The sequence below is a fragment of the Spermophilus citellus genome (assembly GCF_964194105.1).
Source record: "Spermophilus citellus genome assembly, chromosome: 3".
Lineage (NCBI taxonomy): Eukaryota > Metazoa > Chordata > Mammalia > Rodentia > Sciuridae > Spermophilus > Spermophilus citellus.
In genome coordinates this window covers 29,853,434-29,873,956 of record NC_138184.1, presented here as the reverse complement: position 1 = coordinate 29,873,956, position 20,523 = coordinate 29,853,434, and the positions used below count along the sequence as shown (strand labels likewise).

Sequence of the window (20,523 nt, the reverse complement as noted above, 5' to 3'; positions counted from 1 at the left end):
TTTATGAACCATTTGAGAGTAAGTTGTAGATACTATGGCCCTTTGCTCCTAAAAACTTTAGTGTGCATTTCCTAAGAACAAGAACATTCTTTTACATAACTGCAGTACATTGACTAAAATCAGGAAATTTAAACATCGATACCACACTATTATTTAATTCATAATTCAGAGTCAAATGTCATCAACTATAGCTATTTTTTTTCCTGGTCCACAATATAACCCAGAGTCACACATTTCATTTTGTTGTCAAATCTTTTCATTCTATTTTAATCTAGAACAATTGCTAGCCTTTCTTTTTCTTCTAACATTTTTTTAAAAGAGTAAGGTGCTCCTCAGTTTGAGTCTGGCTTGGGTTTCCTCATGATTAGATTCGAGTTATACATTTTTGGCAGGAATACCACCAAATCAATGCAACACATCAGGAGGCACAAGACATTGCTTTGTCCATGACTCAGATTTGCAGTCACTATCGTGGCTTTGATCTTCACACCCTGTACGACATGAATGGACATTTCCTGTCTTTGGTTGCATGTATTGAGATTATGGGCTAAAGGGGCACACACTTACAGTCACACAACTTGTGATGGGCTGTGCGGTAGAAATCCCGGGCTAGCCTGTTGCATGATGAGGAGCATATGGACCAGATCCTCCCCTCACCCTAGCCAACAGCCAGCCGAGTCCTAGAAGCAAGGCTACCTGTCAAACAGCAGCTGACCATAGATTCATAAGTGAGCCCAGTTGATGGTAACAAAAGAGCAACATAAATTGATGGTCCACAAAATTGTGAGCTAAATATGTCATTTTAAGACACTGCATTTTATGGTGGTGTGTTACCTTACAAAAGCTAAATGGTAGCTCTTATTTATTAGGGAAAAGAGACAGGACTCTTTCACTTGAGATCACAGAAGAAACAAGGTTATCCTGCTTTTCTTCTAGCTCTCTCCTATCTCCTTCAGGGATCTGATGCTCCACCTATGTTTGGGATTCAAAAAATCATTTAAAAATTTTTAAAAATTTGTTCTAATTAGTTATTACATGACAGTAGAATGCATTTTGACACACTGCAAAGGATCATTTTATTTATGTGATTTTTAAAAAATCACAGATTCTTGCTCTCCCTGGGTCTTTCCAAAATAAAGATACATCTCTTGATTGTTTGATTTTAGACAGATCAAGAGTCTCTCACAACACTCTTCAATAAAAATCAGTACCTGAAGAACCTTCCTGAACAGAGACCCCACAGCAAAGGAGAAGCCTATCATTACCAAACTTGTGGCAAACATCTTCCAGGGCCTTAGGGGTTCACTGTGGCTCTCACACTGACCAACTCCTCTGACCTCTTCCCTAGAGGTGAGGATTTGGTGCATCTGGGATACAGCCTGAGGATTTGTGTTTTTAACAAGTTTATCTGGTATTTCTGATGATCACAGAAGTTAAAGAAATCCTGCATTATTAAAGTAGTTCTCAACGTAGGGTGCACATTAAAATCACTGGGGTGGTTTCAAAAAAAGCTCAATGCCCAGAACATTTACATCAGAATTTCTAGGTCTGGCACCCAGGCATCAGTATTTTTGAAAAAATACTTCCCAGATGAGTCCAGTATATTCAGTCAAGCAGAACCTGTGCTGATTTCCATGACTGATGATTAAGAAGTTGGCTTTTTCTCCACTCACATGAATAGTCCCCTTCAACGGCATGTGTTTCTGATAATGAAGGTGTACTTATTTTGGTGCACATGAAATGCTGCCCTGGAGACTTCTTTATGGTTTTCTCTCCACCACTCAGCTGACTTTCCAGACTGAAGGTGGATTTTCCTTCCAAAGAGCAGTTTCCTAAATCCCATAAATTTCCTTTTTTGGGAATGATAATTTTCTTTTCTTTTCAGTGTGCTGTTCACTGTGGAGACAGACTGAAGAGCAAGCTGTGAGCATTAACAACTGTAGCAGATGCTGCTGAGGCTCTGCTGTTATTCCACAGAGACATGGATCATTCCTATGCATAGGGACTCCTGATGGGCAACTATGCCTCTGTTGAAGGGCATCAAGCATGCTAGGTAAAAACTCTACCTCTTATCTATGCAAATGAATAAACCAGAAGAGCCTGGGAATTTACATTTCCTGAAGCAGCCTTTCACCAATGACTGACAGATGGGGTATAAATACCCCAGCTCCCTCACCCAATCAGGGAAACCATGAATATGTACATCATTGCAGAGGTTCATTGAGAGACTGGGCCAAAGCTACTCCACCTCACCACTACTGTGAATTTTGCTTAATATTGCACCAAATTACCATCTACCCTTTCCTGTCTAATTTTTTACTGACCTATTGGCTTTTCTTTGGAAGACTTCAAAAATTTCTTTGTAAGGCTTTAGAGAAACCATATCTCAAGGCCTTCCTCTCCAGAACCCAACCTAAGACAGCAACCGACAAGATCATCCAGTTCAAGACCTTTACAAAGATGGTAGCACTGACCTTCATTCTTAATACAAAGGGCATTGTACATGCCACCAGGAACTGGGTTGCTCTCAATTCTCACATCGATAGCTTTCATGATTTGCTGTTCACCACTCCCTTTGCTACACACAGTTGTCCTGAAACAAAGAAGGCACAGGGTTAGGAGGACTTCTCTGTGTTGACAAAAAATGGGAAAGAACAATTCTTTTCTGCTATTAGTTCTGAATCAGCAAAGATTTTTGTGATTCATGAGCTTTGGCTGAAAGCATCAATATAGAAACATTCTCCCTAAACAAAGGTCTACATTCAGGTAGACAGGTGGTGCCTGAGTTGAAGTCATAGGTGTTGATTCAAGTTTCAGAAGCAAAACATTGGTGATATTTTCGAATATGTTTAGTTTTGACTTCATAAAATTCTGTTCTCTGCTTTTTTCAAATTTAGTAAGGTAAAGTATTAGTTCATAAACCTATAGCTTTTCTCATTTTCTTACATAAACATTTAATGCATTATATTTTCCTCTAGGTATAGCTTTAGTAACACTTCATGAGTCTGGATATGTTTTTGATATTATTCAATTCTAAATATGTGCCAATTTCCATTATAATCTATTTTTGTCCCATATTTCCTTGACTTATTAAAATTTAATATTACTTTTACTCCCGCCACCAATAATATGTATCATTAACTGCATGATGTGTAATGTAATACCATGTATTATTAATATGTATGTATTAATTTGCTTCAAATATTGCCACATATACTATTTTTTAGTGTGCAGTATTATCACTGCTTTATATAATTACATAATTTTAATCTGCCCACATATTAACTTATTCCATTCATTCTTTTTCATATCTCCAGACTTCCACCTGCAATTATTTTCCTCCTGCCTGAAGAACACCCTTTAGTGGTTTTTGTTTGTATGTTTGTTTGTTGGTGCTGGGGATTGAAATCAAGGCCTCGGCACATTAGGCAAGTACTCTACCACTGAGCTACACCATCAGCCTTCTTCCGTGTTTCTTTTAGTGAAGGTTGAGTGTAATGAATTCTCTTGTCTTTTATCTATCTTACAATGTCTATTTCGTCTTTATAACTGAAAGATATATCACTGGATATATAGAATTCTAGGTTGACAGTGATTTTCTTCCAGCACTTTAAAGTTACCAATCAATCATCTTTGGATTTTGTCAGTTTGTTATTGTTCCTTTGAAGATGATCTTTCTTTTTCTTCATATTTGATCCTTGCTGATCTTTCAATGATATGCCTAGTTCGTTCTCTCTCTCTCTCTCTCTCTCTCTCTCTCTCTCTCTCTCTCCTTCTCTTTCTCTCTCTTAGCAGCACTGGGGATAAAATCCAAGGCATCAAGCATGCTAGGCAAAAACTCTACCACTGAGCTACATATCCAGCCCATGGATTTCTTTTCATTTGTCGTATTCAGACTTCATAGGTTTTCTTGAATCTGTGCCTTGATGTTTTTCTTCAGTTGTGGATCACTCTTATATTATTCTTATTCCATTTTTTAAATTTTTCCTTTCATACTTCGAATTATATGCATCTTGTTTGACTTTTACCTTTTCCTCTACACTTTTCACTCTTTTTCCGCTGTATTTATTATAAATATCTTCCTGTGGAATATCTTCCAGTTCACTCATTCTCTTTTTGGCTCTTTTTAACCACCTATTAGAGATTCATTTATTAGATGAAATCTGTTAGATTTATCCTCATTAAGTTTAGTTTTTATGTTTTTCTAGAGCTTCCATTTGGTTATTTTTATAGTTTCCCATCTTCTGCCAAAATTGCCTTCTTGCCTTCTAAATCTTTGAACATTTTAAGGATAGTTACTATAAAGTCTATAGCTACCAATGCTTATATTTAGAGTTTCTATTATCTATTATTTCTCTTGAATTTTATTCTTGTTGCCTTGTCTCCTCATGTGACTATTTATTTTATATTGGCAAAATTGTTTACTGTTAATTCAATAAATTCAATTCAATTTAATTATTGAGACCTAGGATAACATTATCTTCCTCAAAAGTGACTTTTTATTGATTCTTCTAGATATCTGGAGCCGTTGAATTCAAGTATTATTCAATCTAAATTTGTGGCTTTCAAGTATCTGATGGTTTGTTGCTGCCTCTCAGAGGGCCTGTGTCCAATTTACTGTACTGTGTACTGTGTCCAGTTTACTCTTATTCCTGAGGTACAGCCCAGGAAGGTACAACCCAAAGCAAAAAGACTCACTGGAAGGGGCTGGGATTGTGGATCAGTGGTAGAGCGCTGGCTTAGCACATGTGAGACACTGGTTTCAATCCTCTGCACCACATAAAAATAAATAAATATTGTGTAAAAAAGAAATCTTCTAAAAAAAAAAGACTCACTGGACCTCCTCCACAGAATTTGAATTTAAATCTCAATCCTCCTAGTCCATGAGGCTTCCAAGAATGCTACTCAAGCCAGGTGCAATGGCGCATGCCTGTAATCCCAGTGACTTGGCCATTGGATTTGATTCCCAACACCATTTAAAAAAAAAATGTAAACCTCCATCCATCCCATGTTCCTACACATATGCAAATTATTAAGACTATATACCAGGGCTGGGGATATAGCTCAGTTGGTAGAGTGCCTACCTTGAATGCACAAGGCCCTGGGTTCAATCCCCAGCACCACCAAAAAAAAAAAAAAAAAGAGACTATTCAAACATGTACTAGTTTTGTCACTTGAAGAGAAAATTCAAAATAACAAAGTCAGGGATAAAAAAAAAAAAAACAACAACCTGTGACTTAACTCCAGAATTCATATGAGAATTCAAAACAAGAACATCCTGAAAGCCACTTCCCATAGCTCTTTGCCTATCCTAGTGCCTCCAGAGAACTTTTTTTTTTTTTTTGGCGGAGGATATTAGGGATAAAACCCAGGGGTACTTTACCATTGAACTACCTCCCCATTACTTTTTCTAATTTATTTATTATCTGAGGTATTAAATTTATCTACTTTATTTTCACTATGTTGCTGAGGTTGACCTCAAATTTATAATCCTCCTGCCTCAGCCTCTTGCATCTCTGGGATGACATGAGTGCACCACCACATCTGGCTAGAGAACAATTATTGAGCCCCCCTTGTAAGACTTGATCAGACCCCTGGGGTGAGTGCAAAGGAGGGTTTTCCCCAGCTGTCCAACTTACCCAAGGGTGCCATCTGCCAGCCAGCCTGTGGTGCACACCGCCAAGGTGCAATCCTGGACCACTCTCCGCAGCTCTTCCGCAGACACCAGGTGAGCACCCTTGGTCTTACAGGAAAGCCGAGCTGTCTGCAGGTCCAGGCCCTGAGAACCATTCTGAGACTCTAGCACAAAGAGCTTCCCTGTGTGGGTATAAGCACAAACATGGGGAATCTAAGATCCATGGAAATTTAATCTCAGCAAACTCATTGGCAGACGCTGGTCACAACTGTAGCTTCCCAACTGACTGAGACCCAAATGCAGCTACCTCCATTGTACACTGTTTCTGGGACCAGGTGATAACAATTACACTATTTTTTTTTAGTGTTTACTGATGGTATTTATTTATTCTTCAGCTGGTTCATATTATTTGCATTATTTTACTTTTATTGGTATATATTAATTATATAGCATAGTGGGTTTAATTATGACATATCCATATATGCATATAATTTGATGTTTCATTCCCCAACACCTCCCCTTTCTTTCATCCCTCACCCTGATTCTCTTTCTCTACACAAATCATCTCCCTTCTGCATTCATGATGTTCTTTCCACCCCCTCTAGCTTCAACATATGAAAGAAAACATGCAATACTTGTTTTTCTGAGTTTGGCTGATTTATTTTAACATGGTGTTCTCTAGTTCCATCCATTTTTCCCTCAGATGACATAATTTCATTCTGCTTTATGACTGAATAATACTCCATTATGTGTGTGTGTGTGTGTGTGTGTGTGTGTGTGTGTGAGATATTTTCTTTATTTATTCATCTGTTGATGGACACCTAGGCCAATTCCATCACTTGGCTATTGTGAATTGTGCCACCATAAATAGGTATGCATGTATCTCTGAAGTAGGCTGACTTTGATTTTTTTTGGATAAACACTGAGTAGTGATATAGCAGGATCATACGGTAATTCTATTTTTTTTTTATTGGTTGTTCACAACATTACAAAGCTCTTGACATATCATATTTCATACATTAGATTGAAGTGGGTTATGAACCCCCAATTTTACCCCAAATGCAGATTGCAGAATCACGTCGGTTACACATCCACAATTTTACATAATGCCCTATTAGTAATTGTTGTATTCTGCTACCTTTCCTATCCCCTACTATCCCCCCTCCCCTCCCCTCCCATCTTCTCTCTCTACCCCATCTACTGTAATTCATTTCTCTCCTTGTTTATTTTCCCATTCCCCTCACAACCTCTTATATGTAATTTTGTATAGCAATGAGGGTCTCCCTTCATTTCCATGCAATTTCCCTTTTCTCTCCCTTTCCCTCCCATCTCATGTCTCTGTTTAATGTTAATCTTTTCTTCCTGCTCTTCCTCCCTGCTCTGTTCATAGTTGCTCTCATTATATCAAAGAAGACATTTGGTATTTATTTTTTAGGGATTGGCTAGCTTCACTAAGCATAATCTGCTCTAGTGCCATCCATTTCCCTGCAAATTATATGATTTTGTCATTTTTTATTGCTGCATAGTACTCCATTGTGTATAGATGCCACATTTTTTTTTATCCATTAATCTATTGAAGGGCATCTGGGTTGGTTCCACAGTCTAGCTATTGTGAATTGTGCTGCTATGAACATCGATGTGGTAGTATCCCTGTAGCATGCTCTTTCAAGGTCTTCAGGGAATAGTCCGAGAAGGGCAATAGCAGGGTCAAATGGTGGTTCCATTCCCAGCTTTCCCAGGAATCTCCAAACTGCTTTCCAAATTGGCCGCACCAATTTGCAGTCCCACCAGCAATGTACAAGTGTACCCTTTTCTCCACATCCTCGCCAGCACTTGTTGTTGTTTGACTTCATAGTGGCTGCCAATCTTACTGGAGTGAGATGGTATCTTAGGGTGGTTTTGATTTGCATTTCTCTGACTGCTAGAGATGGAGAGCATTTTTTCATGTACTTGTTGATTGATTGTATATCCTCCTCTGAGAAGTGTCTGTTCAGGTCCTTGGCCCATTTGTTGATTGGGTTATTTGTTATCTTATTGTCTAATTTTTTGAGTTCTTTGTATACTCTGGATATTAGGGCTCTATCTGAAGTGTGAGGAGTAAAAATTTGTTCCCAGGATGTAGGCTCCCTATTTACCTCTCTTATTGTTTCTCTTGCTGAGAAAAAACTTTTTAGTTTAAGTAAGTCCCATTTGTTGATTCTTGTTATTAACTCTTGTGCTATGGGTGTCCTATTAAAGAATTTGGAGCCCGACCCCACAATATGTAGATCGGAGCCAACTTTTTCTTCTATCAGACGCAGAGTCTCTGATTTGATATCAAGCTCCTTGATCCATTTTGAGTTAACTTTTGTGCATGGCGAGAGAAAGGGATTCAGTTTCATTTTGTTGCATATGGATTTCCAGTTTTCCCAACACCATTTGTTGAAGATGCTATCCTTCCTCCATTGCATGCTTTTAGCCCCTTTATCAAATATAAGATAGTTGTAACTTTGTGGATTAGTCTCTGTGTCCTCTATTCTATACCATTGGTCCACCCGCCTGTTTTGGAACCAGTACCATGCTGTTTTTGTCACTATTGCTCTGTAATATAGTTTGAAATCTGGTATCGCTATACCGCCTACTTCACACTTCCTGCTTAGAATTGCTTTTGCTATTCTGGGTCTTTTATTTTTCCATATGAATTTCATGATTGCTTTATCTATTTCTACAAGAAATGCCGTTGGGATTTTGATTGGCATCGCATTAAACCTATAGAGAACTTTTGGTAATATCGCCATTTTGATGATGTTAGTTCTGCCTATCCATGAACAGGGTATATTTTTCCATCTTCTAAGATCTTCTTCTACTTCTCTCTTTAGGGTTGTATAGTTTTCATTGTATAAATCTTTCACCTCTTTTGTTAGGTTGATTCCCAAGTATTTTATTTTTTTTGAGGATATTGTGAATGGAGTGTTTTTCCTCATTTCCGTTTCGGAAGTTTTGTCGCTGATATACAGAAATGCCTTTGATTTATGCGTGTTGATTTTATAACCTGCCACTTTGCTGAATTCATTTATTAGTTCTAGTAGTTTCTTTGTAGACCCTTTTGGGTCTTCTAGGTATAGAATCATGTCATCTGCAAATAGTGATAATTTAAGTTCTTCTTTTCCAATTTTTATGCCTTTAATTTCTTTTGTCTGTCTAATTGCTCTGGCCAGTGTTTCGAGAACTATATTGAATAGAAGTGGTGATAGAGGGCATCCCTGTCTTGTTCCGGATTTTAGAGGGAATGCCTTCAACTTTTGTCCATTCAGAATGATGCTAGCCTGAGGCTTAGCATAGATAGCTTTTACAATGTCAAGGTAAGTTCCTGTTATCCCTAGTGTTTCTAATGTTTTGAACATAAAGCGATGCTGTACTTTGTCGAATGCTTTCTCTGCATCTATCGAGATGATCATATGGTTCTTATCTTTAAGTCTATTGATGTGGTGAATAACATTTATTGATTTATTGATGTTGAACCATCCTTGCATCCCAGGGATGAATCCTACTTGATCATGGTGCACAATTTTTTTGATGTGTTTTTGTATTCGATTCGCCAGAATTTTATTGAGGATTTTTGCATCTAGGTTCATTAGAGATATTGGTCTGTAGTTTTCTTTCTTTGAGGTGTCTTTGTCTGGTTTCGGAATCAGGGTGATGTTGGCTTCATAGAATGAATTTGGAAGAGCTCCCTCTTTTTCTATTTCCTGAAATAACTTGAAAAGTATTGGTATTAATTCTTCTTTAAAGGTTTTGTAAAACTCCACTGTATACCCATCCGGTCCAGGGCTTTTCTTGGTTGGTAGTCTTTTGATGGCTTCTTCAATTTCATCCATTGATATTGGTCTGTTCAAATTGTGTGTATCCTCCTGACTCAGTCTGGGCAAATCATATGACTTAAGAAATTTATCGATGTCTTCACTATCTTCTATTTTATTGGAGTATAAGGATTCAAAATAATTTCTGATTATCTTCTGTATTTCTGAAGTGTCTGTTGTGATATTGCCTTTTTCATCCCATATGCTAGTAATTTGAGTTCTCTCTCTTCTTCTCTTCGTTAGCATGGCTAAAGGTCTGTCGATCTTATTTATTTTTTCGAAGAACCAACTTTTAGTTTTGTTAATTTTTTCAATAGTTTCTTTTGTTTCAATTTCATTGATTTCCGCTCTGATTTTAATTATTTCTTGCCTTCTGCTACATTTGCTGTTGTTTTGCTCTTCCTTTTCTAGGGCTTTGAGTTGAAGTGTGAGCTCATTTATTTGTTGTTTTTTTCTTTTTTTGAGGAATGACCACCAGGCGATGAATTTTCCTCTTAAAACTGCTTTCATTGTGTCCCATAGATTCCGATATGTTGTGTCTGTATTTTCATTTATCTCTAAGAATTTTTTTATTTCCTCCTTTATGTCTTCTGTAACCCATTGATCATTCAGTAACATATTGTTCATTTTCCATGTGATGTAGGATTTTTCCTTCCTTCTTTTATCATTGATTTCCAGTTTCATTCCATTATGATCAGATAAAATGCATGGTATTATCTCCACCCCTTTATATTTACTGAGGGTTGCCCTATGGCATAATATATGGTCTATTTTTGAGAAGGATCCATGTGCTGCTGAGAAAAAAGTATATCCATTTGATGATGGTTGATATATTCTATATATGTCAGTTAAGTCTAGGTTATTGATTGTGGTATTGAGTTCTATAGTTTCTTTATTCAACTTTTGTTTGGAGGATCTGTCCAATGGTGAGAGAGGTGTGTTGAAGTCACCCATAATTATTGTGTTGTGGTCTATTTGATTCTTGAACTTGAGAATTTGTTTTATGAATGTCGCAGCATCATTATTTGGTGCATAAATAATGATAATTGTTATGTCTTGTTGGTGAATGGTTCCTTTTAACAATATATAATGTCCTTCTTTATCCCTTTTGATTAACTTAGTCTTGAAGTCGATTTTATTCGATATGAGGATGGCCACCCCTGCTTGCTTACAAGGACCGTGTGCGTGGTATATTTTTTCCCATCCTTTCACCTTCAGCCTGTGTATGTCTTTTCCAATCAGATGTGTCTCCTGGAGGCAGCATATTGTTGGATTTGTTTTTTTAATCCATGATACCAGCCTATGTCGCTTTATTGGAGAGTTTAAGCCATTAACATTCAGAGTTACTATTGATATATGGTTTGTACTTCCATCCATGTTTGATTATTTATCCTTTTTTAAAAAAATTTAGTTTCTTTCTCCATGATTATCTTTCCCCTCGCCCTCTGTCTTTACCCAGGCACTTCCCACTGATGGTTTTGGTTATTGTTTTTCATTTCTTCCTCGTGTAGTGTTTTGCTCAAAATGCTTTGCAATGCTGGTTTTCTGGCTGCAAATTCTTTTAACTTTTGTTTATCATGAAAGATTTTTATTTCGTTGTCATACCTGAAGCTTAATTTTGCTGGATACAGAATTCTTGGTTGGCATCCATTGTCTTTCAGTGTTTGAAATACATTGTTCCCTGACTTTCTTGCTTTCAGTGTCTGTGATGAAAAATCCGTTGTTAACCTTATTGGTTTACCCCTGAATGTAATCTGTCTCCTTTCTCTTGTAGCTTTTAATATTTTCTCTTTGTTCTGTATATTGGATATCTTCATAACAATGTGTCTTGGCGTTGGTCTACCGTGATTTTGTGTGCTCAGTGTCCTGTATGCATCTTCAACTTGTCTATCTGTTTCCTTTTTTATTTCTGGAAACTTTTCTGTAATTATTTCATTCAGCAGGTTACTCATTCCCTTGGTTTGAATCTCTGTACCTTCTTCTATCCCGATGACTCGTAAGTTTGGTTTTTTTATGTTATCCCATAACTCTTGGATGTTTTTCTCGTGATTTTTTACCAGCCTTTCTGAGTTGGCTAGACTCTTTTCAAGATGATATATTTTGTCTTCATTATCTGACGTTCTGGCTTCTACTTGCTCCACTCTGTTAGTAATACTCTCAATTGAGTTTTTAATTTGGTTTATCGTTTCCTTCATTTCTAGAATTATTGTTTGATTATTTTTTATAATCTCTATCTCCTGATAAAGATGCTTAACTTCTTCTTTTATCTGTTTATGTAATTCATTCTCAATGTGTTCTTTCGCTGCTTGAATTTGCTGTCTTGTATCCTCTTTAAGGTTCCATTCCATCTGTCTAAGGTGTTCCTTGAGTTCTTTATATGACCATTTTTCTGATGACTCTAGGTCCTCCTGAATATTTAGGCTGTCCTGCATTGTTTGTACTCCTTTTCTTCCTTGCTTTTTGAAGCTGCTCATGTTACTTCTTGTTCTGTTTGACTGCTGAGTTACTGTTTACTCCTATAAATTTATTTGATGCTTGGGAAGAAAGGTATTAGAAGGGAAGGGAAGAAGTCACTAAAGAGAATGAGAGTAAGCAGGTAGAATTCAAGGAAGGGGGGATAAGATAATTGAAAAGAAATGAAAAGACAAAAGAAGAAAAAAATAGGAAATAAGAAAAGAAAAAAAATTGTTTTAAATAATAAAAAAATTAAAATTAAAATTAGAGGAAAAAAATTTTAAAAAATTGTAAAAAAAATTTAAAAAAACAACAAGAAAAATGAAAATGAAAGAAAAACCCAAATCAAAAAAAAAGAGAAAAGAAAAAAAAAAACTAATAAATGCAGTCTTAGAGTTTGATTAACTTCTCTTCCAGTAGGTGGCGCTGTGCCCACCAGGCCAAGTTTCTCCTGTCAATACGCAGGAACCAATCACTGTGCAGCAGCTCCTCCTCCCAGACTGGGCGAGTCTCCAATCCTGAGTGCCTAGGGCCTCCTCTTGTGTCTAGCCAGTTCCCCACTTTTCCTCTAGCCAGGCCCCTCTCACGGGTGCCGCTCACCACAATACTGGCTACACGCCAGGTCTGCTGCTCCCGAGAGCCCTGTTTTCATGAACGACTGGGCACACTTTTCCAGTTTGCCATTCCCTCAGACCCTAAGTTTGTAGAGCTTGGGGCTGAGAATCCTCAGCGAATTTTACTTGCCCTCCGGTAGCCATGCCCCCAGTAGCTGGTGCAAGAGACCTCAGTTGTCAGCACTGGTGGGAGCGGTAGCCGGGAGTTCCGCGCCGCGGGTCCCGTGCCATGTCTGATTCCCTGGGTCTGGCTATCGCGCTCATGGGAGAGCTGGGAGGCGCCCTTACAGGAGAGCTGGGAGGGGCCCTTAAGGTTTCCCCGATGTGTGGAGAGGGAAGGCTAGGGAATTACACACCTGTAGCCGCAGGTTTCAATGAAGTTATCTCCTCCGCCGCAGTCTGATGACGTCAGTTCTCTGCCATGGTGGTGTCTCTTGCAAATGGCGACAGTTTGTTTCCCTTTGCTGGGCGACCAATGCAACGGGTGGGTCCTTACTGTCTCTCCTAAGCCCCGTTTCAAACCTGTGGCTACTACCTATGAAGGCTCGGTAGGCATTTACCTCCGTTAGATCAGAAGGGCTGACCAGTTGTTTCAGCTGGATGGATTAGTGCTGAGTCACAGCTGTTCGTCTGCGGGAAGCAGGCGAACGGGAGCTTGAATTCAGCCGATCTGGGCTCAGTGTGTGTTCTGAGAGGCCCAGACTGTTCACCCCAGATCCACGTCAGCTCAGCATTGCCTAGTGATCCTGAGCAAACAGATTTAGGTTGTTTACGACTCCCTATGCCTGCACAGCTGAAGAGGTCAGGGACTTGATCTCTCTGCGCCGGCCGCCATGTTGGAATCCTCCTGGTAATTCTATTTTTACTTTTAGTTTTGAGACAAAGTCTCACTAAGTTGCCCACGTTGTCCTTGAACTTGATTCCTATTCCCTCAGGCCCTCAAGTAACTTGGATTACAGGTGTGGCCACCATGCTTGGGTCTATTTTTATTTTTTAATTTTTTTGAGGAAACTTATAGGATGTTTTTGTTCATTTTTGTCTTTTTTTGTTTTTTTTTTCAGGGTCTTGCTATGTTGCCCAGACAGGTCTCCAACACAAGGCTCTCAAATGAACCAATATGCTTGGCTTGCTCTTGTATTCTTAAGCAAACAAACAAACAAAAACCCAGCCACTCTGGCCTGTTATCTAGATAAACCTTTCAACTCTTTCTTTTAAAAGATGTTTTATAAACACCTTGAGGCAAGGCTCAGATACTTGGGTTTCCTTGAGGTAGGTCACTCGGTGCCTGGATTCAGGACTCAGCTCTGTCTTCTTCTGCCTCCCCGATCCTTGGTGACCCACTGCATAGCAGGTTGCTTCACTTCCCTCTGTCCCTTGCCTGAGGACATTACCAGGCCTTTCCCACAACAAATTCACTTGCACAAACTAAGCTTCTCTCTTGTCTTGTCTGGACAAGACAGCGGGGACCATGTGTGCTACATGATGGCTTCCTGCAGCATATCAACATGTGGGTATGCAGCAGGCCTCTAAGAGTGTGTGACTGACATGGGAATGAGAACATGAATTCAGGCAGAGGCAGAAGCCCAGGCTGAAGCAAAAGAGAACTTTAGGCAGGAAAATCATGGCATGGAAGGGAGCACTGTGGTGTCTAGGAGCCTCCTGGAGGGATAAAGCAATACTTTGGGTGGCCCCATCAGGTTTATAGGCAGGGAAGAAAAAAACAGAACGAAACATCTATTTTTTTTTGGGGGGGGGGGTTTGAACTCAGGGGCACTCGACCACTGAGCCACATCCCCAGCCCTATTTTGTATTTTATTTAGAGACAGGGTCTCACTGAGTTGATTGAGCGCCTCACTTTTGCTGAAGCTGGCTTTGAACTCGTGATCTTCCTGCCTCAGCCTCCCGAGTCGCTGAGATTACAGGTATTTAACTGCATACCAAACTACAGAATATACATCTGTTTTAGGCACATGCAGAACATTTGTAAAATTGATCAAATTACTACAAATCTAAAAGAAATCTCAGGTATGGCTTGGCAGGTCATGCCTGTAATCCCAGCTACTTGGGAGGTTGAGGCAGGAGGATCCCAAGTTTAAGGCTAGCTCCTGCAACTTAGTAAGACCCCTGTCTGAAAAGTAAAATGGGCTGGGAATGTAGCTCAGTGGTGGATCACCCCTGGGTTCAGTCCCCAGTATTGCCAAAAAAAAAAAAAAAAAAAACACACCTCAAATCAAACAATCAAAACAAAACATGAAAGACCAAAATCACACAAACAATGCTTTTAGATCACAGCAAAAACAAGCCAAAATCATTTCTTTTATTTATCAAATACCTATATAATGTTTACTATAGGCCTAATAGTATAAATGTTTTATGAATATTCATTATATTAATCCTTATAACAACTCTATGATATAGGTGTTATTATTAGCCCCATTTTATAGTTAAGGCTTAGTATTAATTCTCGACCTAGATCACATAGCTGGTATACAAAATCAGGCAATTTGGCTCTCTGTCACTGATCTTAATCACTGCGTTATATATTGCCTCTCAATGACAAAGTAAGAACTAGGAAAATTCCCTTATGTTTGGAAATTTCAAAATTTGCTTCCAAATGAACCATGTGCTCAAAGAAGCAACCACAATTAAAATCAAACATTTTTAACTTACAGGACAAAATCTTGTGGAGAAACTAGATTTAAGGGAAATTTATAGCCTCAAGGTTCATATTACAAAAAAAAGTATAGTTGAAATATTAATGATCTAAGATTCTATCTGTAAAACATTCTGAAAAAGAACACAAAAATCAAAGCTTCTAAAGAAATGGAAAGAAGGAAATAATAAATATAGAGTCAAATCAATGAAATGGAAAGGAACACAGAAAATACACCAAAGCCAAAAGATGGTTTAAAAAATTTTGATAAATCCCTAATAAAAGATATAAGACAGAAAGAGAAAACACAAATCACCAATATCAAGAATGAAAGAGAACATCACTACAGATCCCAAGGACATCGAAATGCTAATTACAGACTGTTGGGTTATATATGCCAGCACATTTGACAACTTGGATGAAAATGGGAAATTTTCTTAAAAAACAACAACAGAAAAATGGACACGAATGATTTTTAAAATCTTAATATTCCTTTATCTACTAATGAAATTAAATTCATTATCTAAAATCATTCCACAAGAAAAACTCCAAACACAAATGATGTCACTAACAAATCAGGCAAACAAATAAGACAAAACAAAAAAAGTCTCACTTTACAGAAACCCTTTCAGAGAACAGAAGAGGAAACAACTTTCCAATTCCTTTAGGAACCATCATAACCCTAATACCAACACCTGACAAGAAATGAAAATTACAGCCGAATACATTTGGTGATAGATTCAATAATCCTAAACCTGTTGCCCTTGCTCCAGGGTCACTCCTAAGTCTTCTCTTCTCACTGTGAAAATTTTGCTTAGGGTTCCATCCACATGTGATTTTAAAGACCATCCTTACACATTTTGGTTGTTTTTTTGTGTGTTTGTTTGTTTTTGGTATTGGGGATTGAACCCAAAGAGACTCAACCACTGAGCCACATCCCCAGCCCTAAAATATAAAAAAAAATATTTTATATAGAGACAGGGTCTTGCTGAGTTGCTTAGGGCCTCCCTAAGTTGCTGAGGCTGGCTTTGAACTTGTGATTCTCCTGCCTCAGCCTCCCGAGCCACAGGGATTACAAGCGTGCGCCCCAGAGCCTAGCAGAGATGGCCCATTTTTCTCTTGAGTCCAGATCTTTTCCATTTGCTCCTTCCAGCCCCATCTTTCCTCTTGAAATATCTGATATGGTCTTTCTACATCCAAGAATGCCCCAGTCACATCCATCCTCCCTACATCACTGTTCTGGTGATTTCGTCAAACTGTGGATCTAATCAGATCTAATCTACTACTTGAAACCATTCAATAGCTTCCTCTCCTATGAGGCTCCAAATTATCTTGACCCTACCAATTTCTCTAGCACCATCTTGAACCACTTCTCCATGGACCCTCAGCTCCAACCATTATCTCCCATGCCCCATTTCCCCTACCAACTTACAGGTTCTTTCAACACCATTCTCCTCCCGGAACACTCTTTGTCTTCTTTTGCTAGTTAATCTTACTCATCTTTCAGGTTCTCCTGCATCAAGTCAAAATCTCCCATATTATTCTCTCAGAGCGCTTTCTGTCCTTTACTATTATCAATGACTAAAATTGCAATTTCATATTTCATTCATAGAATTATTAGCCTAATGATTCCCTCCCCCACTGGATTTTTAAAATAAAATTTTTGTAGGTACATGATAATTATACATAAGAGTGGGATTTGTTGTTATATATTCCTACATGCAAACAATATAATTTGGTTGATTTCATTCCCTAGAACCTCCTTTATCCTTTCTCCTCCTGGTTCCCTTCTTCTACTGGTCTACTTTAAATTTCTCTGAAATCCTCCCACTTTTTTTTCCATTTTCCCAGCTGGATTTTTAAGCTCCCTAATAGAAAGCACTTATTTCTCTTCATCATTCTATATAGTGCCTAATAGAAACTCAATAAATATCTCTTGAATGAATCTTTCCCTATAATCATTACCCAAACATTTAATTTGTATTTAACTAACATGAAGATTTTTCCCCCCATTTTGAAAGTATTCAAAAGTCCAGTGGCAGGTCTCCTTTATGTGTGAGATGTTTGTCTCATTAGTCAAAAGTAAAATAAATATTTTTCATTTGCCTTTTTCTTCTGATGTATTTTTTAGAAATAATTTCTCTCCACATAATGTAATGTGTGCATCACAGTTTAGCTGAGCATTTATTCTTCCTCCTCCCAACATATAGCACACAAATAACTAACTGTGGGAAGTGGTGCTAGCTAAACATACATTGAGTAAAGAATCTTTTCATAATGTAGCTTATAATTCTTCAATGGCTCTATTATAAAAGGTGGAGCTCAGCAAGCAGAATTTCTTAAAAGGAAGTGGACTTCTAGTTCTTCATTGGAAAAGCGGAGAGGATAAAAAAGGAGGAAGGAGAAAGGAAACATTTTCAGCAAGTCACAAGGAGACTTGTCCTTGAATGTTGTTCTCTCTTTCCCTTTGTTCAAGGACGTTTTTGCCTTCAATTTTCTATGACCCACATCAAGCCAGATAGGTACAAAATATTGATGAGTATCCATGTCATATTCCACTTAAGTAGTCACAATGGGGCAAAACTCTAAAACCTCGTAGATATTTCTTTACAAGGAACTAAAATTGGTACAAAAGTATACGTTGTTCAAAAGTTAATACTAGCTCCAGTTCATTTGACGTGCATTCCTTAAAATCAACTTTTTTTTTAAAAAAATAACTCTACATCAGGCCAAAAATTCTAAAGAATTACCAAGGGACTGGCTGTTAATAACTACTGTTTCATTTGGGGCTGATAGAAGTGTTCTAGAATTAGATGCCCAAGCATGGTTTGCACAATATGATGATTATACTAAAATCCACTGAGTTGTACATTATAAAATGGTAAATTTCATGTGACTTACATCTCAATTTAAAAAATTAACAGTGATCGCTAACAGTTGTAAAATCGTTCACAGCTAACTCTGAGGACAGGAAGGAAATAAGACATTCATCCTTAATTAGAAAGAGCACTTCCACCCTACAGGTACAGCAAAGAGCATAAAAATTCAAGGTAATATCTGCAGTATTTTATTATTTTTCCTTGGCTTTCCCTTTTCCTTAATCACCACGCTTCTTTTTGTCAATGTTGTCTAGTTTCGTCCATTATGATGCATTTAAGAATAATATTTCAGCAGAGAGTGGTAGTGCACGCTTGTAATCCCAGGGCTCCAGAGGCTGAGACAGGAGGGTCACGAGTTCAAAGCCAGCCTTGGCAAAAGGGAAGCGCTAAGCAACTCAGTGAGACCCTGTCTCTAAAGAAAATACAAAATAGGACTGGGGATATGGCTCAGTGGTTGAGTGACACTGAGTTCAATCCCCAGTACTCCCCCCCACCAAAAGAAAAAAAAAAGAATAATATTTTAAAATACACAAAGCATCCTGCATTGGCTGAGGAGTTTCCTCCTTTATCAATCTGAGTTATCCTACGCCTGACTTATTAGAAACCCTCATGGATGTGAAGACTGATGGTTTTTAAGTTTGCTTCCTTTTAGATCCTCCTGCGTTAAGTTCAGGGGCTTTTGTGCCAAAATCAAAATATGGTTGTGGCTCAGTGGGCAGAGCGCTTGCCTAGCATGCATGAGGCACTGAGTTCTATCCTCAGCATCACATAAAGATACACAAATAAAATAAATGTATTGTGTCCATCTACAACTTAAAACACACACACACACACACACACACACACACACACACACACGGTTGAATTAGCTTTTCAAAAAGGAATTGATACTGGGCCCCCGAACCTGCTGACTTAAGGCAGGTATTAAAAGCTGAATTCAGGTTCAAAAACCAAAGCAGGTCAATTCTCAAAAGAATCTCCTATATTTCATGTCTCATCCTCACCTTGCATGGGCTCCAGCCCCATTGGTGTTTTTAATCATCTGTCCCATTTCCCCTGCCACTCAGAGTCTTTGCAGAAGCGACAGCTATTCCCTCTACCCAAGGCATTCTCTTCTCTTCGCCTAGTGAATTCCCACTCATCGTTTAGATCGTCCTGGTCCAAGTCAGTGCATCCGAGGTTGTTATCTACCTAACGGTCCAGTCGTCCAACACATTTAACAGTCCTTGAGAAATTGAAAGATGGTGGAAACGTAATCCCAGCCAAGGTGGTTCTAGGGCACCCAAGACGTGATTTCATTCTAAAAAGCTTTAACCTGGACCTTGGAAAAGCTAGCGGCGGGACCGCAGGACCAACTCACGGGCTCTTCCCAGTGCGCGCCCTCAGCGAAGGGAGGGAGAGTCCAAGCACCTAGGCTGGTGCTGGGCGCTCTGGCGCGCAGAGACTCGATGGACCGGGAGAGGGGTGCTGGATCACGGGACCGCCGCTCGCCTCCTTCCTCCCGGGCTTGATGCTTGCCCTGCCCTTCCGAAGGAGCAGCTCCGGCGAGCTTCGCCTTCCCCGCCGGACCCCACGCTCCACCCCAGGCCCTGTCGCCTCTGGAACACTCACCATCCGCCCGCACGGAAAGGCGCGGCACACCCAGCAGGAGCAGCGATGCCGCCCAGAGGGCCGACAGGAGGCTGTGCGCGGGGACACGCGAGCCGGGTCGCTCCGCAGTCATGGTCCTGTTGCCCGCTGGCCGGCCGGCTCGGCTGAGGTCTCCAGTTGCGATCGGGGTTGCCCGGGCCACTGCCCAGCGCGCGCCACTTCGCGCTGCGGTCTTTGCTTTGCTAGCAAGTCGCTAGCTTCGCGCCCGGAGCGCCGAGAGGAGGAGTGAGGTGAGCTGGTGGAGGTTTGGGGCGCTGGAGCCTCAGAAGGAGCGCTGGGGCTACCGAACTCCCGGGGGTCTTCTCCGTGGCGCCGCGGAGGCGGCTGTAACCCGGCTCCGCCTCCGCGCTGGGCACCTGGAAGCCTCGGTGCCAAAAGGGGCTGCGCCCGACCGCGCGCTCTGAGGGCGACGGCGGGCGGGGGGTGAGGGCGCCGGGAGGCGGGGAGAACAGAGTCGGTAGCTAGAAACCCACTCCCGTCTGGGGTACTTGGGTGACGCAGGATGACAGGCCGAACCCCACCGGGAGGACCATTAAACCTGGGTGCTTACATCTGCCCTCCACCTCTTGACTTTCCAAGAGGAAAGTCTTGACGACCTCTTACAGAACAGGAACTTTTTTCTTTTTTCTTCTTCTTTGGAAAAAGAATCCAACTTGCTAATGACAAGATTCCTTTTTCCCCCGTCAGAAAAGGACATCTGCAGGGATGCCTTCTTTTTGACTTTTCCTAGTATATCCTAGTAAATCTCAAAGAACATCAAAGACACTGGTGGGGATGCCACCACTACCACCCGCCTCCC

At 39.8% G+C, this 20,523-nt stretch overlaps 1 protein-coding gene across 2 annotated transcripts in view; it reads right to left on the bottom strand.

Annotated features, from left to right (window-relative positions):
• SUSD5 (sushi domain containing 5) overlaps nucleotides 1–20,208 on the bottom strand; it is a 60,279-nt gene extending 40,071 nt beyond the window's left edge. Inside the window, exons 1-3 of one of the 2 annotated variants that reach the window (XM_081286814.1) lie at nucleotides 19,686–20,208; nucleotides 5,640–5,817; nucleotides 2,475–2,593 (exon numbers count right to left, since the gene is read on the bottom strand). In XM_081286814.1, coding sequence (XP_081142940.1) covers nucleotides 2,475–2,593; nucleotides 5,640–5,817; nucleotides 19,686–19,797 — 409 coding nt within the window. In that variant the 5' untranslated portion in view covers nucleotides 19,798–20,208. Of the gene's footprint in view, nucleotides 1–2,474; nucleotides 2,594–5,639; nucleotides 5,818–19,434; nucleotides 19,663–19,685 lie in introns of those variants that run through there. The other variant, XM_081286815.1, reaches the window with a different exon arrangement.
• Nucleotides 20,209–20,523: the final 315 nt, after the last annotated feature.